The sequence below is a fragment of the Lithobates pipiens genome, unplaced genomic scaffold, assembly GCF_037356315.1.
Source record: "Lithobates pipiens isolate NorthernLeopardFrog02 unplaced genomic scaffold, aLitPip1_a1.2 Scaffold_27, whole genome shotgun sequence".
NCBI lineage: Eukaryota > Metazoa > Chordata > Amphibia > Anura > Ranidae > Lithobates > Lithobates pipiens.
Genome location: NW_027507788.1, coordinates 155,169,271 through 155,186,298, shown reverse-complemented (window position 1 = coordinate 155,186,298; position 17,028 = coordinate 155,169,271). Strand labels below are relative to the sequence as shown.

Below are 17,028 nucleotides of genomic sequence, written 5' to 3'. Positions count from 1 at the left end.
GGGGAAAAAATACTTTTTTAAATTTTAATGCACTAAAACACACTATATTGCCCAAATGTTTGATGAAATAAAAAAGATGATCTTATCTCGAGTACATGGATACCAAACACGACTTTTAGCACACAAACGTGCAGCGGTGACAAACTGCACACATTTTTAAAAGCCTTTAAAATCCTTTATAGGTTACCACTTTAGATGTACAAAGAAGGTCTACTACTAAAATTACTGCCCTTGATCTGATCTTGGTGGTGATATCTCACATGCATGGAGCAATTGCTGTTTACATATGACACCAGACCACAGCTTATGTTCGCCTTTGTGCAGGGGGACAGGTGATTATTTATTATTCTTATTTATTTTGCTTTTTATTTTATTTTTAAACTGTTCCTTAAATTTTTTTTGTATCTCAAGGAATGTAAATATCCCCTATGATATAGCAATAGGTAGTGAGTAACAGGTACTCTTTTTTTGAAAAAATGGAGGTCTATTAGACCCTAGTTCTCTCCTCTGCCCTCAAAGCGTCTGACCACACCAAGATCGGTGTGATAAAATGCTTTCCCAATTTCCCAATGGCACTGTTTATATCCGTCGAAAGTCATGAAATGTTCGTAGCTTCCAGTTTCTTAGGCCATAGAGATAATTTCTGGTCTCCGAGGTCTCAGCTCTATGGTCCTCTGGCGAAACCACGGACAGGCAAATGGGCGTACAGGTACGTCCCTTTAAATTTGCCGCCGTGTGGTCACGCACACGCGCCGCTGGCGGCAAGCTCTAGTTCCATGTTGGGACAGGAGAGCCAGAGAAAAACATGGAAAACGGTGGGAGGGAGCAGGGTGGACATCCCTCCCACTGCTTGTAAAAGCAGTCTAGAGGCTAATTAGTCTCTAGTATTGCTTTTACATGAAAGCCGACTGCTGACTGAAAAGAGTGATACCAAGATGATACCTAAACCTGCAGGCATCATTCTGGTATAACCACTCAAAGTCCAGCAACGAACCAGTACGTTGCTGGTCCTTGTTGGGCATGTATTGTAATGTTCTTTTCAGCCTGTGGGCTAAACGAAAAAAAGGGATTAATCGGTGTGTATGCCCACCATTAGAATACCGTGCTTCATCAACACACTTCTAATGATGGGCATACATGCACCATTTTTTTTTTTTTTTTTTTTTTAACTGTGGTGGTGAAATCACCTCCTACAGCGCTGGAGTCACGGCTTTATGTATCGTGGGAGCAAACACTCTTGCTGTCAGAATGAATAAACCTGTGCTGCAGCTGAATGGCATACCTGCTAATCAAATGATGGTTAACAATAAAACAAAGTAATGTTACAGTATAACAGTAAGAGATACCATACCTACAAAGCAAATACAATTAAACATAGTAAAAATAAAACATTACAGTTCTAAAATACAGTAAATAACAATAGAGAGAGAACAATAGATATAGAACAATAGAGAGCGAACATAAGAGAGAGAGAAGAAAAATAAAACCACAACTATTTTTGGCTTTTTTATTGTGTTTTTATGTGTTTTTTTTATTGCACTTTTATATAAACTGTAAACGTTCCAGATTAGGGTCTCTCAGTTTGGATACTATATTACTAAGGGAGGTGTATGGTGCGTGCGTGGGTGTTAGCGCTACTGTCACTAATCTGATGCTGCCTGGGGTGACGCAGACCCTAACTGAAGCTAAAATCTGACTGATGTCACTCGCCAGGTGATCAGGGGGTTAAATATTTTATTAGGTAATATACAGCGGGTGCCCTGACACTATAAAAAAATAACTAACTAACCAGCGTCACCCGTGACACTAATACAGTGATTACTGGTGACAGGGGGTGATCAAGGGGTTTAACCTTTATTAGGGGGCTTTAGGTGGGGGGGGGTCCCTAGACCTATCTGGGCCTACTACTAAGATGTCTTCTCTTCTCTCTCTGGAACGGAAAAGAGTTCCACGAGGGGAGATGACATCACTTCTGGCCTGGACCTAGTGATTGGTTCTGGCAAATGAAATCCTTCCCCTGCCTGTGTAAGCATACACACATGCAGGGGAAGGATTTCATTTGCCAGAACCAATCACTAGGTCCAGGCCAGAAATCACTATGGGCCTGGAGACTGGTTCTGAAGTGAATCCGATTGCCGTGGCCGCCTAGGGGGTCACTAGCCCGACGTAAGGCAACATCGCTTTGCCGAGCCAGGCCAACCTGCGGCGGCTGGTCCGGAACTGGTTAGAAAATTTTCCTGTACTACTTCAAGGCGACTTCTAGCCAATTTCTATGCTACACTTCTATCAAAGTAGTTCTCAAGTTGCCAAGAAGTCGCCTGGCAAAGTTACGTGACTTTGAGGTTGTGGCAGTGTGAACCGAACCATATAGGTACGAATGCAACAAAACGTTTTCAATCATATATTTAACAGACAAGAGCCAATAAGAGATGTTCATTGTTTAGAGTTGGCATACACTTTAAATCAGTGCCCTTCTGTGTGTCTAGGCACCCTTTAACTGGCAAAGCTTCCCATTAACAGAAGTTATCTAAAACAAACCTGTTTAATTGTATCTTATTTTTATTTTCCCGTTATAGAGAAATTTAATTCATGGACAATAGAGGAAAATGGTGGTGATCTTTGGAAGGTGGAAAAATTGCCTGGAGATTCAGGAGAAAATTTCCCAGATGACACCATCACCAAATACTTTGTGACTTCCTTTGGGTAAAGTCGTAGTTTTCCTTTCCTTTTTTTCTCGTTACGAAACTCTCCTCCCTAAGTCAGGGGTGCTCAACCTTTTGAAGAGCGAGGGTCACTTAATTAATTTGGTAACTGGTCAGGGCCCACAATGAAATGAAATTGTTCAGAATTTGGAATGTTTTATTTTGCATAGCATAATGAAGATTTCCCCCCTGCAGCCTGCTGTGGTTGGGGGTGTGGGGGGCAGATAAAAACACATCTTAACTATGGGGTTTTAGTGCCCGCCCCAAGCTGCAAATGTAAATGAGCCCTTACTGTACTGAGCCCCCTATAAGGCTGCTTTCACACTGATGCACTGTGGTTTACCCACACCTGCTGGTTAGCTGCACTTAGACTTATAATATATCTTGCAGGTGTGGTGCGCTTTCTGAAAGCGCTCCAAAACTCCTGCATTCAGTTTGATGGGAAGGGCCACATCAGAGGGCTCCCGGAGCCACATCAGAGAGCTCTGAGGGCCACAGGTTGAGCACCCCTGCCCTAAGTAGTGGGGCAGGCTAAGATTTCCATCTCAAGGTCTGGTTCCCAAAAATAGGAAAAGTTATTCTGAAGTAGTAGTAGTAGTAGTAGTAGTAGTAGTAGTAGTAGTAGGCCCTTTAACCCTTTCACTGCCAGAGCTGTTTTTGTGTTTTTTGTACACATGCTTAAAAAAATTCATTTTAGGCCTGAAGATGACTTACCCCAAACCATATATTTTCTGATAGCAGACATTCTGGAGAATAAAATGACAGCAGTCCCAATTTTATTATGTCACACAATGTTAGCGCAATGGTTTATCAAGTGCAACATTTCAGTACAAATCCTTCATTTGTTTTTACACCTGTTTTCACTCTTTATCTTAATCACAATGGGGAAAAAAGGTCCCCTAGGAGGTGCTTTTTTAGTAACAGGTTCTCTTTAATGAGGAATCAGGGGTCGGGGTTAGTCTGGCTGTCACTTACAGTGCCTTGAAATAGTATTCATACCCCTTGAAATTTTCCACATTTTGTCATGTTGCAACCAAAAACGTAAATGTATTTTATTGGGATTTTATTTGATAGACCAACACAAAGTGACACATAATTGTGAAGTGGAAGGAAAATGATAAATGGCTTTAAATTTTTTTTTTACAAATAATATGTGACAAGTGTGGGGGGCATTTGTATTCGGCCCCCCTGAGTCTATACTTTTTAGAACCACCTTTCACTACAATTACAGCTGCAAGTCTTTTTTGGGGATGTCTCTACCAGCTTTGCACATCTAGAGAGTGAAATTTTTGCCCATTGTTCTTTGCAAAATAGCTCAATCTCTGTCAAATTGGATGGAGAGTGTCTGTGAACAGCAATTTTCATTGTCGCTAGGGAGTGGCTATTGAGGCTGTAGCCCCGAATCTGGGGCCCATAGCCCAGAGTCTCTTGCCGCAGGGGTCCCTGCCTAACCAGCGGGCCATGGCCCCTCTGCAGCCGGCCGCGGGTGTGGCGGACAGGCGGTTCTGCATGAGGTCTGGTGCATCTGGTGCCAGACGACAGTGGCAAGTGACAATCCACATCTGGTGCCAGGTGATGGGGGCAAGTGACAATCCACATCTGGTGGCAGGAGATGTGGCAAGTGCCCAGGGCTCCCACTGATTTAGCAATATGGTTGAACCACTTCATTATATATTACATGTAATAATAGAAATAATGCGCTGCAATCACCCTGACACCATATAAACCATGGTGCCAGGATGAAGCGCCAACACCAGCCATTGCCGTGAAAAATTACTTCTGCCACCACCATGTTTCCTACTGGAGATGGTGTGTTCAGGGTGATGTGAAGTGTTAGTTTTCTGCCACACTTTTTTTTGCCAGCAGTTTAGACATGAAGGGCTGTGTGTTGAGGGGACAGCAAATTTACACTGCTATAAAAGCTGTACACTCACTACTTTACATTGTAGAATAGTGTAATTTCTTCAGTGTTGTCCCATGAAAAGATACAATAAAATATTTACAAAAATGTAAGGGGTGTACTCACTTTTGTGAGATACTGTGTAGCACACTACTCCCTTGGGAGCTGCAAAGTGTGTTCATTACCTTTGCGTTAACTTGTTCCGTCCCTCCCATGCGAGAATCCACATCAGCAGACAGTCCTTGAAAACTTTAGTAGCTTTATTGTCTGAAACTTTAGTAATGTTCCAGCGAAGTAGAGGATATCAGTTGCCTCTAATAATTTGGTTCCTTACTCTGTTACTGAATGAATGAATGAATGAAATACTTGTATAGCGCACAATGCGAACTGAATCGCCTCTAGGCGCTGTGCCGAGCTTTGATCATCTGCTAAAAGAGGAAGGTCTTGAGTTTTTTCCTAAAAGCCAGGTGATTTTCTTCCAGGCGGATGTTGATTGGTAGAGCATTCCTTAGCCGAGGCCCTTGGACAGCGAATCTCCGATCACCGATCACCCTTGGATTTATATGTTACTCTGTACTTTCCATTAATGAACCGTCCAACACCCCGCTGAAAGATGCTGTGGGTTATGTATATTAAAAGTCCTAGGCCTCACCGCCTACCTTGACTCCTGCAATCCACCCTGTGTCAGTTCTGGAAAGCGTCCTTGACGGATAAGCATCAACAGTCCATGATTGTCACAGAAGGTCAATCCCAGTTCCCTCCATCCTTTTGTCAGCTACTTCTTCCTCCACATGGTCCGTTACATCCCAGGCTAGTACGCCCAGTTTTCTCCTCCAAACCACATGGCGCTGTGTGGGATATCCAGCACTGAGGTCTCTGAACCCTCAGGCCTTCAAACCCTCTAATGCTATCCAGCACTGGGGTCTCTGAACCCTCAGGCCTTCAAACCCTCTAATGCTATCCAGCACTGGGGTCTCTTAACCCTCAGGCCTTCAAACCCTCTAATGCTATCCAGCACTGAGGTCTCTGAACCCTCAGGCCTTCAAACCCTCTAATGATATCCAGCACTGAGGTCTCTGAACCCTCAGGCCTTCAAACCCTCTAATGCTATCCAGCACTGGGGTCTCTGAACCCTCAGGCCTTCAAACCCTCTAATGCTATCCAGCACTGGGGTCTCTGAACCCTCAGGCCTTCAAACCCTCTAATGCTATCCAGCACTGGGGTCTCTGAACCCTCAGGCCTTCAAACCCTCTAATGCTATCCAGCACTGGGGTCTCTGAACCCCCAGGCCTTCAAGCCTGCTCCTCCTGCACACTACATCTTTGCTCCTTCTTCCTCTAGCTCCCAGGAACTCCTCCCAGGAAGCATGTGACCCCCAGCTTATATGCAAGTCCTGCCCCTGCCAACACAAATTAATGATTGGTCCAGAACTCTCCATACAAGCTGCCTGCCACTCCAGTCCCAAGTCCAGCCTCCCTTCCAGAACATTTTACTGAAAGGTAAAGGGGATCTCTCTGAGCCAGAGTGTAGGTGGCCACACCCCCATCTATTCTATCACTCCCACCTCCCAAAATAAACAACCAGGCCTTAAAGGCGTAAGGCTCTGGCCAAATTTACCTCTCACTACCTACAAAAAAAACTATCTAGCATCCACCAAAATGGGTGGGCGCTACACTGTATATACCCTGAGGCACATTTACGCACACGCCGGTTTCCCCAGCACGCGCTTTCCCTACATATGCGCGAAGACATGTATTATAGTAGGATAGAAACTTTGCTGTCTTCGCGCATGTCTACACGTGTGAAGTTGTGCCGAAGGGTGGTGTGAAGTGTTACTTTTCCGCCATACATACCATTTCATCTGACCTGACCACCTTCTTCCACATGTTTGCTGTGTCTCCCACATGGCAAACTGTAAACGGGACTTCTCGTGGCTTTCTTTCAACAATGGCTTTCTTCTTGCCACTGTTCCATAAAGGCCAGGCTTGTGGAGTGCACAACTAATAGTTGTCCTGTGGACAGTTTAAGTGGATGCAGTTGTGCCATACTCTTTCCATTTTCAGATGATGGATTAAACAGCGCTCCATGAGATGTTCAAAGCTTGGGATATTTTTTATAACCTAACTCTGCTTTAAGCTTATCCACAAGTTTATCCCTGACCTTTCTGGTGTGTTCCTTGACCTTCATGATGCGGTTTGTTCACTAAGGTTCTCTAACAACCCACTGAGGGCTTCACAGAACAGCTGTATTTATACTGAGTTTAAATTAAACACAGGTGGACTCTATTTACTAATTAGGTCACTTCTGAAGCCGCAATTGGTTCCACTAGATTTTAATTAGATTAAAGGGGACTGAATACAAATGCACGCCACACTTTTCAGATATTTATTGGTAAATAATTTGGAAAAAACATTTATTATTTTTCTTCCACTTTACAATTATGTGCCTCTTTGTGTTGGTCTATCACATAAAATCCAAATAAGATACATTTAGGTTTTTTGTTGTAACATGACAAAATGTGGAACATTTGAATGGGTATGAATACATTTTCAAGGCACTGTAGACCTCTGATGTCTCATCTGCCCTCTATTGAAGCTAATGGAACACAGATCATGTTCCATTAGCTTCTTCCCTGGCCACACAAGCCAGGAAAAGTGACATCCAGACCCAGAAGTGACATTTTAGACATCACGTCTGGATTCATATTAGGAAAGGGAGATCAGCCAATGGACATTTGCTGATCCCCCTTCCCGCTACCTGGCAACACCCACACTGCCTGTGCTAGGTACACCTATGGGAGCAGCAGTTGCAGTGCATCTCTTTCTAATAAGTAGGACCCTTAACCTTCTGATAGCAGTAAGCCTCAGTTCACACTATAAGACTAAATATACACTAGAACTCCCATAGATGTTAATTCTTATGGCAGCAGAAAAACACTAAATATGGCAAAAACATGTGTAAACAGGGTTTAGCAGTATTTACCAATTGGGCGTCTATTAATTTCATTGGCCAGAGTACTTGCCATACAAATTAATAAATGGGCTTTTTTCCCACGTTTTTTGCCCCAACGTATAATGTAATTCTTCTGCGTTCAGGAGAGGGACGTTTAAGTTCACCTAAACTCTGCTGCTCCTAAACTCTGGTAAAAGCCTATGTGTGTTTGGACACATATGTTTTTATTGAGTTACGTCCAGGAGCTTTGGAAAAAAAAAAACACCAAGAGAAGTGTACATGAGGCCTTACGAACATGTGAATCACATATGAACTGCACTGCATTCACATGCAATTCTGCGTGGTGCAATTCAAGCCCATTCAATTTTAATGGGCTCAAATAGCACCACATTGCAGCAAAGAAATGCAGGCCCTTTTTTGGAGCCACATCACAATCGCATAGCATGGTTGCTATGCGTTTGGGGGTGTCGCTGGGAAATTTGCAGGGATCGCTGCGTTTTCTGCATCGCATATGCATGAACCTAGACTTACAGATATGCTGATGTATGCACTGAATCTTTCTCTCAGTGTCCAGAAGCTTCTATCTAGCTTCTCTGCTCCTTCAAAACAGCCGTCCTTTAGCCCAGCTCCCTTCTGCTATCTCATCCAGCAAGGTACCTAAAGTCCTTGGCCTTCAGCAGGTGCCCCCAGGCTGAAGGAAGGGCAATGTAGAGAGACACTCGATACAGACATCCTTTCCAGCCAAAAACCTAGGAGGTGAATAGATAACACTCTGGAAAGGTGCTCCAAACTTCCATCATCTCCTTAAAACAACTCTACACAAAGACTAAAAATTAATTAAATAGAATTTTTTCGTTTGTGGTGCTCAGACGCAGTGTTGTTCCACTTTAAATCTCTAACCAAATCATTGCAACTAGCTAGCTACTATGTAAATCCCCATAGCATAAAATAATGCTTGTATTATATTCAAAGCAAAACTCTCCCGTCCATCCATGTCTCTATGCTTTATTTTGCTGAGAAAAAACACCCCCCCCCCCCAGCATATCTGGCCATGGCCATCTTGAGTAAGGGCATGAGGATTCATAGGACATTTACTTCCTGGAATCCATCTGTCCTAAGTTCAGGCATGCAGGCAGGAGGGTGTGCTTAGCTAAGAAGCCCTCCTCCTTTCCACCCCTCCTGAAGACTTCTGGGATTTATAACATAATTTGCCTGGCCTGGAAACCAGGAAGTAACTGAAAATGTTTTAAAAAGTTTAAAACCAGTAAATATGATATACTTTCCTATAAATTTCCTAATGCTAGAAATTTCCACTTTAATACAGTTGCATTGAGTGGGGAAGGGTTAGACTGTCTGTCAGGATTTTTTTTTTTATATCTGTGTCTCCGTTATTTCTCCTTACTTTTTGTCAAGTTGACAGTTGTCAGACAAAAGGGGAAGTACATATGGGGAAATATCCCCAGTATGGACACTGGATGAGGGAGACATTATTTCAGGATTCCCTATGAGCATTTGAAGAGCCTGCCAAAATTGATTGAACATTTTGATCTTTCCAGGATTTGCAAGAAATCTCAGCTGATAGACCTGAAGAAAATGGGGTACAGCAACAAATTTATGGACACTATTCAACCGGACATTGTCATCAAAGACTGGTAAAGAAAATGTATTCCCTGATATTGAATTACAGTATATCACCAGGGCTGGACTTCTCAATAGGTCATGACTTGTGGGCATCATGATTTATAGGTTGAACTTTTTTCAACCTCACCTACTATGTAACTATGACCACCAAGCCACTGCTACTTATAAACTTAAAGTTGTGTTGTGTAATACTCCATTGCCCCTTCTCCTGCACACATCTCTGTGAATTTGCAACTCCCACACCTGCCGCATGCCCACCCAGTTTCTCCAGTTACTCCTGCTTCCAACCGCCAACATGCTGGAGAGAGGGGTAGGACACATGCCTGTTAGCCCTTGTACACACGGTCAGACATTACGACGGAAAATGTCCAATCAAACCGTGTTGTTGGATAATCAGACCGTGTGTGGGCTCCATCAAACTGTTTCCGTCAGAATATCCGACCAACAAAGTTTTAGAGCTGGGCTATAAAACTTTCCGACAACATGATCCAATCGGACTTCGTCCGATCGTTTGTAGAGAATTCCGAATGGACAAAGTGCCACGCATGCTCAGATCAAATTCCTAGACCAAAGCTATTGGCTACTAGCCTGAACGTAGTCCCTTCGTAACGAAATAATGTCATCACATTACGAACGATCGGATTTTCCGACAACTTTGTCCAACCGTGTGTATGCAACACAAGTTTCGGACAAAATCCATCAGACAAAATCCGACGGATTTTGTTGTCGGAATGTCCGATCATGTGTACAAGGGCGAAGGGCTGTGGAATGGGGACTGAGAGATGGGCATGCTGTGAAAGGCCAGCTGATGGTGTCTCTAGACCAGGGGTGCGGGCCACATCACATTTATCATATTGAATACTTGCCTCTGCATTTGATTATTACTTTATAAAAACAAACAGAGCAGCGCTCCCAGAAAAACCTATAAATAATATAACGTTCAAAAATATATATAGTCATTTATTGAATTCTCTAAAAGATAGTATAAAAAATCCACAATTTGTCAATATGACAGATAGCGTGGTACACTAGTCATCAAATAAATAGGACACTTCAACATATATTCTATACGATTCCGCCAAATCACTAATGGTTAATGTCATTCACTGGTTCCGATGACCTGTGTGTGCCAATAATGCAGAGTGTACAACATGATATAGTACCAACAGCAGGCTTTTCACCAGATAAAACCTTCTGGGTATAAGCCCTTATAGCCCACTGTGTGATGTACACTGTAAACCTGTATCCGATCGTAAGGTTTATTTGGCGGCATCGTATAGAACAGTGATGGTGAACCTTGGCACCCAGATGTTTTCAAACTACATTTCCCATGATGCTGTTGCACTCTTCAGTGTGGTTGAGCATCATGGGAAATGTAGTTCCAAAACATCTGGGGTGCCAAGGTTCGCCATCACTGGTATAGAATATATGTTGAAGTGTCCTATTTATTTGATGACTAGTGTACCATGCTATGATTATCTGTCATATTGACAAATTGTGGATTTTTTTTATACTATCTTTTAGAGCATTCAATAAATGACTATATATATTTTTGAACGTTCTATTATTTACAGGTTTTTCTGGGAGCGCTGCTCTGTTTGTTTTTGTCTTTTTACCCATTTTTTCCGAGTGGTTGGCAGCTGCACAAGATACCTTATTTTATAACATTCCGACATGATCTGAATTTGGCAGGATATATACTGTACATTACAGTGCCTAAGGACTTTATTTGTGGATTATTACTTTATGCTGTGTACAGAATGCAGGGCTTAAGGGTACATTGCGTACCGAGTGCAGGGTTCAGGCGTGCGCACTGTACAGAGTGCAGGGTTCAAGGGTGCAACACAGGCTGCACACATCTCACTTCCACCTCTCCTTCTTGGCTCCCACATATAGTGAACAGATGTCTTATTCATCAGAAAACAACTGATGAATAAGACATCTGTTCACTATATGTGGTATCATATACAATCAATTGATGTATTTAACCGTATTGTGATTTACAGTTGTAGATGACACAATTGTTTGGGTACATTTTTTCACAGAATTTCTTGAGAATTTCTTCACACAATGTTTTGCACATTGTTAATTTGGGTCTAGCGCAGCTCTGTAGTTTTTAGAATGTTGTTGTTCACCTGTCGCCCAGCCCGACATCCATCTCTCAGTCATTCAAAGACACAGACCAGTCCATAGCTTTGTTTTGCTTTTTTATTTGAGAGGATTAAACTTGGATGGAGATTTGTGAATTATGGGATTCCCAGGAATATTCAGTGCAAACCTGCTTGGGACTCCTATATACACTCTAGTATATACAGCTCAAGCTTCTCTGCAGCATAAACACTTGCTGTAGACTGTTACTCCACCAGCACTTCCCTTGCTGCAGACTTTTACTCCTCCAGACTAGCTAGCACCACATGGGTAGGCCTGACATGGCATCAGCCAGGCCTCAGTGATCTGCCTTTTGCAGGTAGGGACCTCAGGCCCCTGTGGCGTAGTAATAGTTCAGATGCTAGATGTCTTCTATTCAGCTACCACTCCCAGATAGCTCTCTTCAGGTCCTGCCAGCCAGCCTGGCTGCAATAACCTCTCTCCACTGCGCTTTTCGCAGTCCTCTCTTCTGCTTTTGCATCCATCTTAACTGCAATCTCCCAGTTCTTTCAGGTGTGCCTCCCCAGTCCTCCCGACTGTGCTCCACTTACCAGCCCTCCCGGCTGTGACCAGTAGTCTTCCTTGTAGACTCCCTCCTGGATGCACCTGAACCCTAAGCCCAGAGTCACCCCCCCCAGACTGGGGAGCTCCCTGTGGGCCCCCGACAGCCTCCACATTCCCTCACTCCAGCTCTTCTACCTGACAACTCCTTCCCGGCTGGCATTACCCCAGGTATTGGCCAAGGTTCCTTAAGATACCCCATGCAGCTCTACCTCTCTTCCCCTCCTCTCCTAGCACTTTGTAGAAGGAAGAGGAAGATGGTAGTGAAGTGATGCTGCCTATGAGTCACCAGCTGCTACCCTGAGCCACTCCCAACCCAGAATGAAAACGGTCCTAGCAGCCAGCCAACCATTGTCCTACTCTCCAAAAAAATCCTCACTTTAGCACCTACCCCACTAGAGGGTGCTACACTTATGAAAAGACTGTTGCCGAATTGAATGGCCTGGTTGTAGACAGGTGAAGGATACATTATACCATCCAACCTGAAGGTGACACTGTGCTGTTTCTTCAGCCTGGTAGGAACCCACTGAGGACTTATTTCTACCTTACTGTGGGCTATTATCTGCTGCTGGAGCCTCTCCAGATCCTACTAGTGGGGATAAAAGTTGGAGTGCAGTTTAGACTCCACCTGGGACTTCAGCCGAAATTACAGGAGTTATCGGCTGATGAAGCTCCCTGCTCTGTCTGCAGCTGGCACTGGCTCAGCTTCTTCTACAGAAAAAGTCCCACTATATATAGGACTGCATTGTGTTTAATGCTCTGTGGACAGTGGGTCTGCAAGCTGAGGGCACTATTTACCAGTCGCCTGGTCACGATTGATGGGTTGCCAACTGTATAGTTTACAACATATGTAGTACCATTGCTATAACTGGCTTGTTTATGCCTATGCAATATCTACAATATATAATCAGAGTTCTAACAACACGTGGAGGTGTGGTGATTCCTCCCAATCTTTGGGAACACTGATTAGGTCCTGTCTGCATGGTGACGGGATTTTTAAGAGCATTTACGTACTCTTTATTTGTTCATTTGCCTCTGATTTGCTGCTCACTTCACTCTATGGTGGATCATCTCATAATCCGCAGAAACCAACCGAAGGCAGCTTTCCTGCCAAATCCAAAAAAGTCACATTATATAACTGAAAACCATTGTGTGTTTACAGTGGAGAAGCTTCATGTTAACATTTCGTAACCTCTTCCTTTCCCTCAGGTATGCAGCAAGGAAGGATTGCGCCTGTCAGTATGAGTTAGTGGTTCAACTACTTTCTAAAAAGAAGACGACCATACGGGAATTTGCCCCAGAAAAAGTGTTCATAGAGCAGTGGAGCGACGCCTGTTGGCAACAGGTATGACAATGCTACAAATTTTTATAAAGCCATTAAATTTTATACGGCCAGTCTATGCAGGCTCAGGCTGATGGGCAGTAATGCAATACCTAGGTGGCTTATCCTATAGTAGATTTATCTCAGCATTCCTGCAGCATTAAATCTGACTGTCATTTCTGACATACCGAGGGGGGATTTGCAAATCTTTATATGATATACTGTCCTTTGTAACCGACAGTAAGTGAAATGTGAAAGTCACATCCAGAAAGACATTTTAGCTAATGTATAATGTGTGTTTAATGTGTGCTCACTAAAGATAAATGTTTTCATTTCAGCTTTTCATTTCATTTTTTATTCAGTATTTTTTCTCTCATTTTATAAGATGACGTGTAGGTTTAGTAACTACGGACCAGGAGTGCGCTATATATATTTCCAGCATGGTGGGAAAGACAAACAGTTCTGGGCCGGCTGGTACGGAGTTCGAGTCACCAACAGCAGTGTCACCATAGAACCAGAAGATCTTAACTCTATATAAGAACAGGTGTTTGACACATGACATCTTTTAATGAGAGCTGTAGAGCTTTACCAACTTAAAACTGGGAGTGTTGAGTGTTGGTTTCTCTTTGCTAAAAATAAAAAATATATCATTGTGTCAATTCTCACAGCCTGGGGAGTTGCTTTGCCATTGCCCTGGAACCCAAATAACCACTGTGTCTTTGTTCTGGAACCTCAACCATCACTGTGTCCTTTCTCTACTATCCCAAGCATCACTGTGTCCTTTCTCTACTATCCCAAGCATCACTGTGTCATGGCTCTACAATCCCAAGAATCACTGTGTTATGGCTCTACAGTCCCAAGAATCACTGTGTCATGGCTCTACAAACCCAAGCATCACTGTGTCATTGCTCTACAAACCCAAGCATCACTGTGTCATGGCTCTACGATCCCAAGCATCACTGTGTCATGGCTCTACAATCCCAAGCATCACTGTGTCATGGCTCTACAATCCCAAGCATCACTGTGTCATGGCTCTACAATCCCAAGCATCACTGTGTCATTGCTCTACAAACCCAAGCATCACTGTGTCATGGCTCTACAATCCCAAGCATCACTGTGTCATGGCTCTACGATCCCAAGCATCACTGTGTCATGGCTCTACAATCCCAAGCATCACTGTGTCATGGCTCTACAATCCCAAGAATCACTGTGTCATGGCTCTACAAACCCAAGCATCACTGTGTCATTGCTCTACAATCCCAAGCATCACTGTGTCATGGCTCTACAATCCCAAGCATCACTGTGTCATGGCTCTACAATCCCAAGCATCACTGTATCATTGCTCTACAATCCCAAGCATCACTGTGCCATTGCTGTACAACCTCAAGCATCACTCTGTCGTTGCTCTGGAGCTGCAAGTATCACTGTGTCATTGTTTTGGAGCCCCCAAGAGTGATCCTGTCATTGTTCTGGAATCCAAAATGTAATTTCATAGAACTCTGAATGTTGCCTGGCCCTTGATGCAAACCTCAAGTGTCATTCTACTATTACTCTGGAACAACAAGTGTCATTCTGTTATCTCTCACAACCTGCAGTGTCACTTTGCCATTGCTCTGGAATCCCAAGCATCACTGTATCATTGTTTTGAAACCCCAAATGTCAATGGGTCATTGTTCTGAGACCCCAACCATCACTAGATAATTGCCTTGGGGCCCCATGCAGCAGTGTGTGATTGTCCTGTAACTTAAGGTGACCAGATTTTTTTAATGAAATCAGGGGACATATTTTCTTTTTTACTAGTAATGGCAGCAATCAGTGATTCGTAGCAGGACTGCAATATTGTGGTGGTTAATCGGACACTAATGGTGCATATACACGACCGGTTTTCCCGTCGGAATAAACTCCAAAGGTTTTTCCAACGGAGTTCCGCTGATACTGTCTTGCCTACACACGATCACACCAAAGTTCGATGGTCTAGAGTGCGGTGTCGTACGATGGTACTAGAAAAAGGAAGTTCAATAGCCAGTAGCCAATAGCTGCCGTCTCATTTGGTGTCTCTAGATATCGGAGGGCCCTGTTTGTACCTACAAGAAGGGTAGAAGGGTGGACGTCCAGAATACCTACTATTTCGGTTCACTGTCCACTGCCCTACTGACACCATCCACTACCCCACTACATTTTAAAATGTTTACCTTCTATTTAGAGTGAGTGTGAGTGTGAGTGTGTGTGTGTGTGTGTGTGTGTGTGTGTGTATGTATATATATATATATATATATACGCATGTGTGTTGGGACCTCAAATGTCAGTATGTCATTGTCCTAGAAGCCCAAGTATAACCCCCAATCGGCGGTGGTTCATTTTTTAAAGGGCGGCCTAGCAGTGGCTGGCATGCATTCAGAAGGCAATCCTGCTGCCTTTTTAAATGTATGCTTTTTTTAAATTCCAAGGGGGATTCTATATGAAAATACTGCACCGCAACGGTAAGCCAAGCATTTGGGTGCAACCATTAACCTCAGTGGGCGAGTTGGACAAGTGGTGCTACCTGTAAAACTCTCCAGACGGAGACAGAACATTGAATCCACATATCCAGCTGCATTGTTAGAATTTAGGTGGGTGACTGGGGGGGGGGCAGAAAAACTGTAGCTCTGCTCAGGTACTGCCCCCTGGCTGTGCATGTGAAAGAGCCCCCTACAGGTCTTGTCCCTCCCTCTTATGTTGATGTCTCCCTCTTACTGCAAGTGACAAACTGGCTATCTACAATTTCTGCACTCAGCTTGGGGCGGTGATCAGTCCTAGGACCCTGTGGGTACAGCACCTAACCTCTCTGATCTGCAGCTTCCTCCACACATCATTGGAGTCAGCAAGTATTACCCCCCCCCCCCCCCCCCCATCATACAAATAGGAACACTTTTCGAGGCCTTGCCCCTCTATCAGCCTAGCAACCAGACCCCATACTATGCATTTTATATCAACGGTAGGTGCTTCAGTGGGTGTTTAGTTGAATGAACTCCTTCCTTTACAAGCGCTGAGTCTTACATTTCATACATTTAGAACTTACAGCCAAGGATATAACAATTCTAAGCAAACAATACATAATTTGAAGATCAATACAATTAAATACAGTTTATCATTTTTTTGGTATTTCATGAATAATAAATAATAGTTATGTTTGTTATTTAAAATTACTTATTTTTCTCTATTGACTAATGGGGTTTTCTATATGTACATATGTATAAAGAAGTATAAATGTGCCCTATAAAATGGTTTATATTTTCAGTCTCCACTAATTTACTAAGTTCCCATTTCTAATTCAGCTTACAGCCAAGGTTATAACAACTGCAAGCAAAGTTATACAATACAAATAAAATCATTAGAAAATCAATACAATTAAAGGCAAATAAATTGCTGAGATTTCATAAAGGCCTTTCCTTTAAAATTCCTTTTTTTCAATTTTGTCTTCTTTACTGGTCTGTAGTATTTTCGGTCTTAGCTAACCTATTGTTTCTATTTTTAATTATTAATGTAGCCAATTTACAGCCAAGGTTATAGCAACAAATTTAAGCAAGATTATAAAATAAAATCGAAATATCGTCACAATTAAATACAAGTAAATACAAATAATATGTTGGGATTTCATAAATGGCAAATAATACTTATGTCTATCTAAAATTAATTATTTTTCAATGTTTTCTAATAAACTGGTCTATATGTTTGGTCTTAGCTAAATTACTGTTTTATTCAGTCAACTTACAGATAATATTATAGCAACAACTCTATGCAAAGTTATAAAATAAAAATACAAT

The 17,028-nt window shown here is 42.9% G+C and overlaps 1 protein-coding gene across 1 annotated transcript in view; it reads left to right on the top strand.

Annotated features, from left to right (window-relative positions):
* LOC143934259 (F-box only protein 6-like) overlaps positions 1-16,664 on the top strand; it is a 30,940-nt gene extending 14,276 nt beyond the window's left edge. Inside the window, exons 4-7 of the mRNA XM_077457712.1 lie at positions 2,577-2,703; positions 9,111-9,206; positions 13,114-13,249; positions 13,611-16,664. Of these exons, the coding sequence (XP_077313838.1) occupies positions 2,577-2,703; positions 9,111-9,206; positions 13,114-13,249; positions 13,611-13,763 (512 nt within the window). The 3' untranslated portion in view covers positions 13,764-16,664. The remainder of the gene's footprint in view (positions 1-2,576; positions 2,704-9,110; positions 9,207-13,113; positions 13,250-13,610) is intronic.
* Positions 16,665-17,028: the final 364 nt, after the last annotated feature.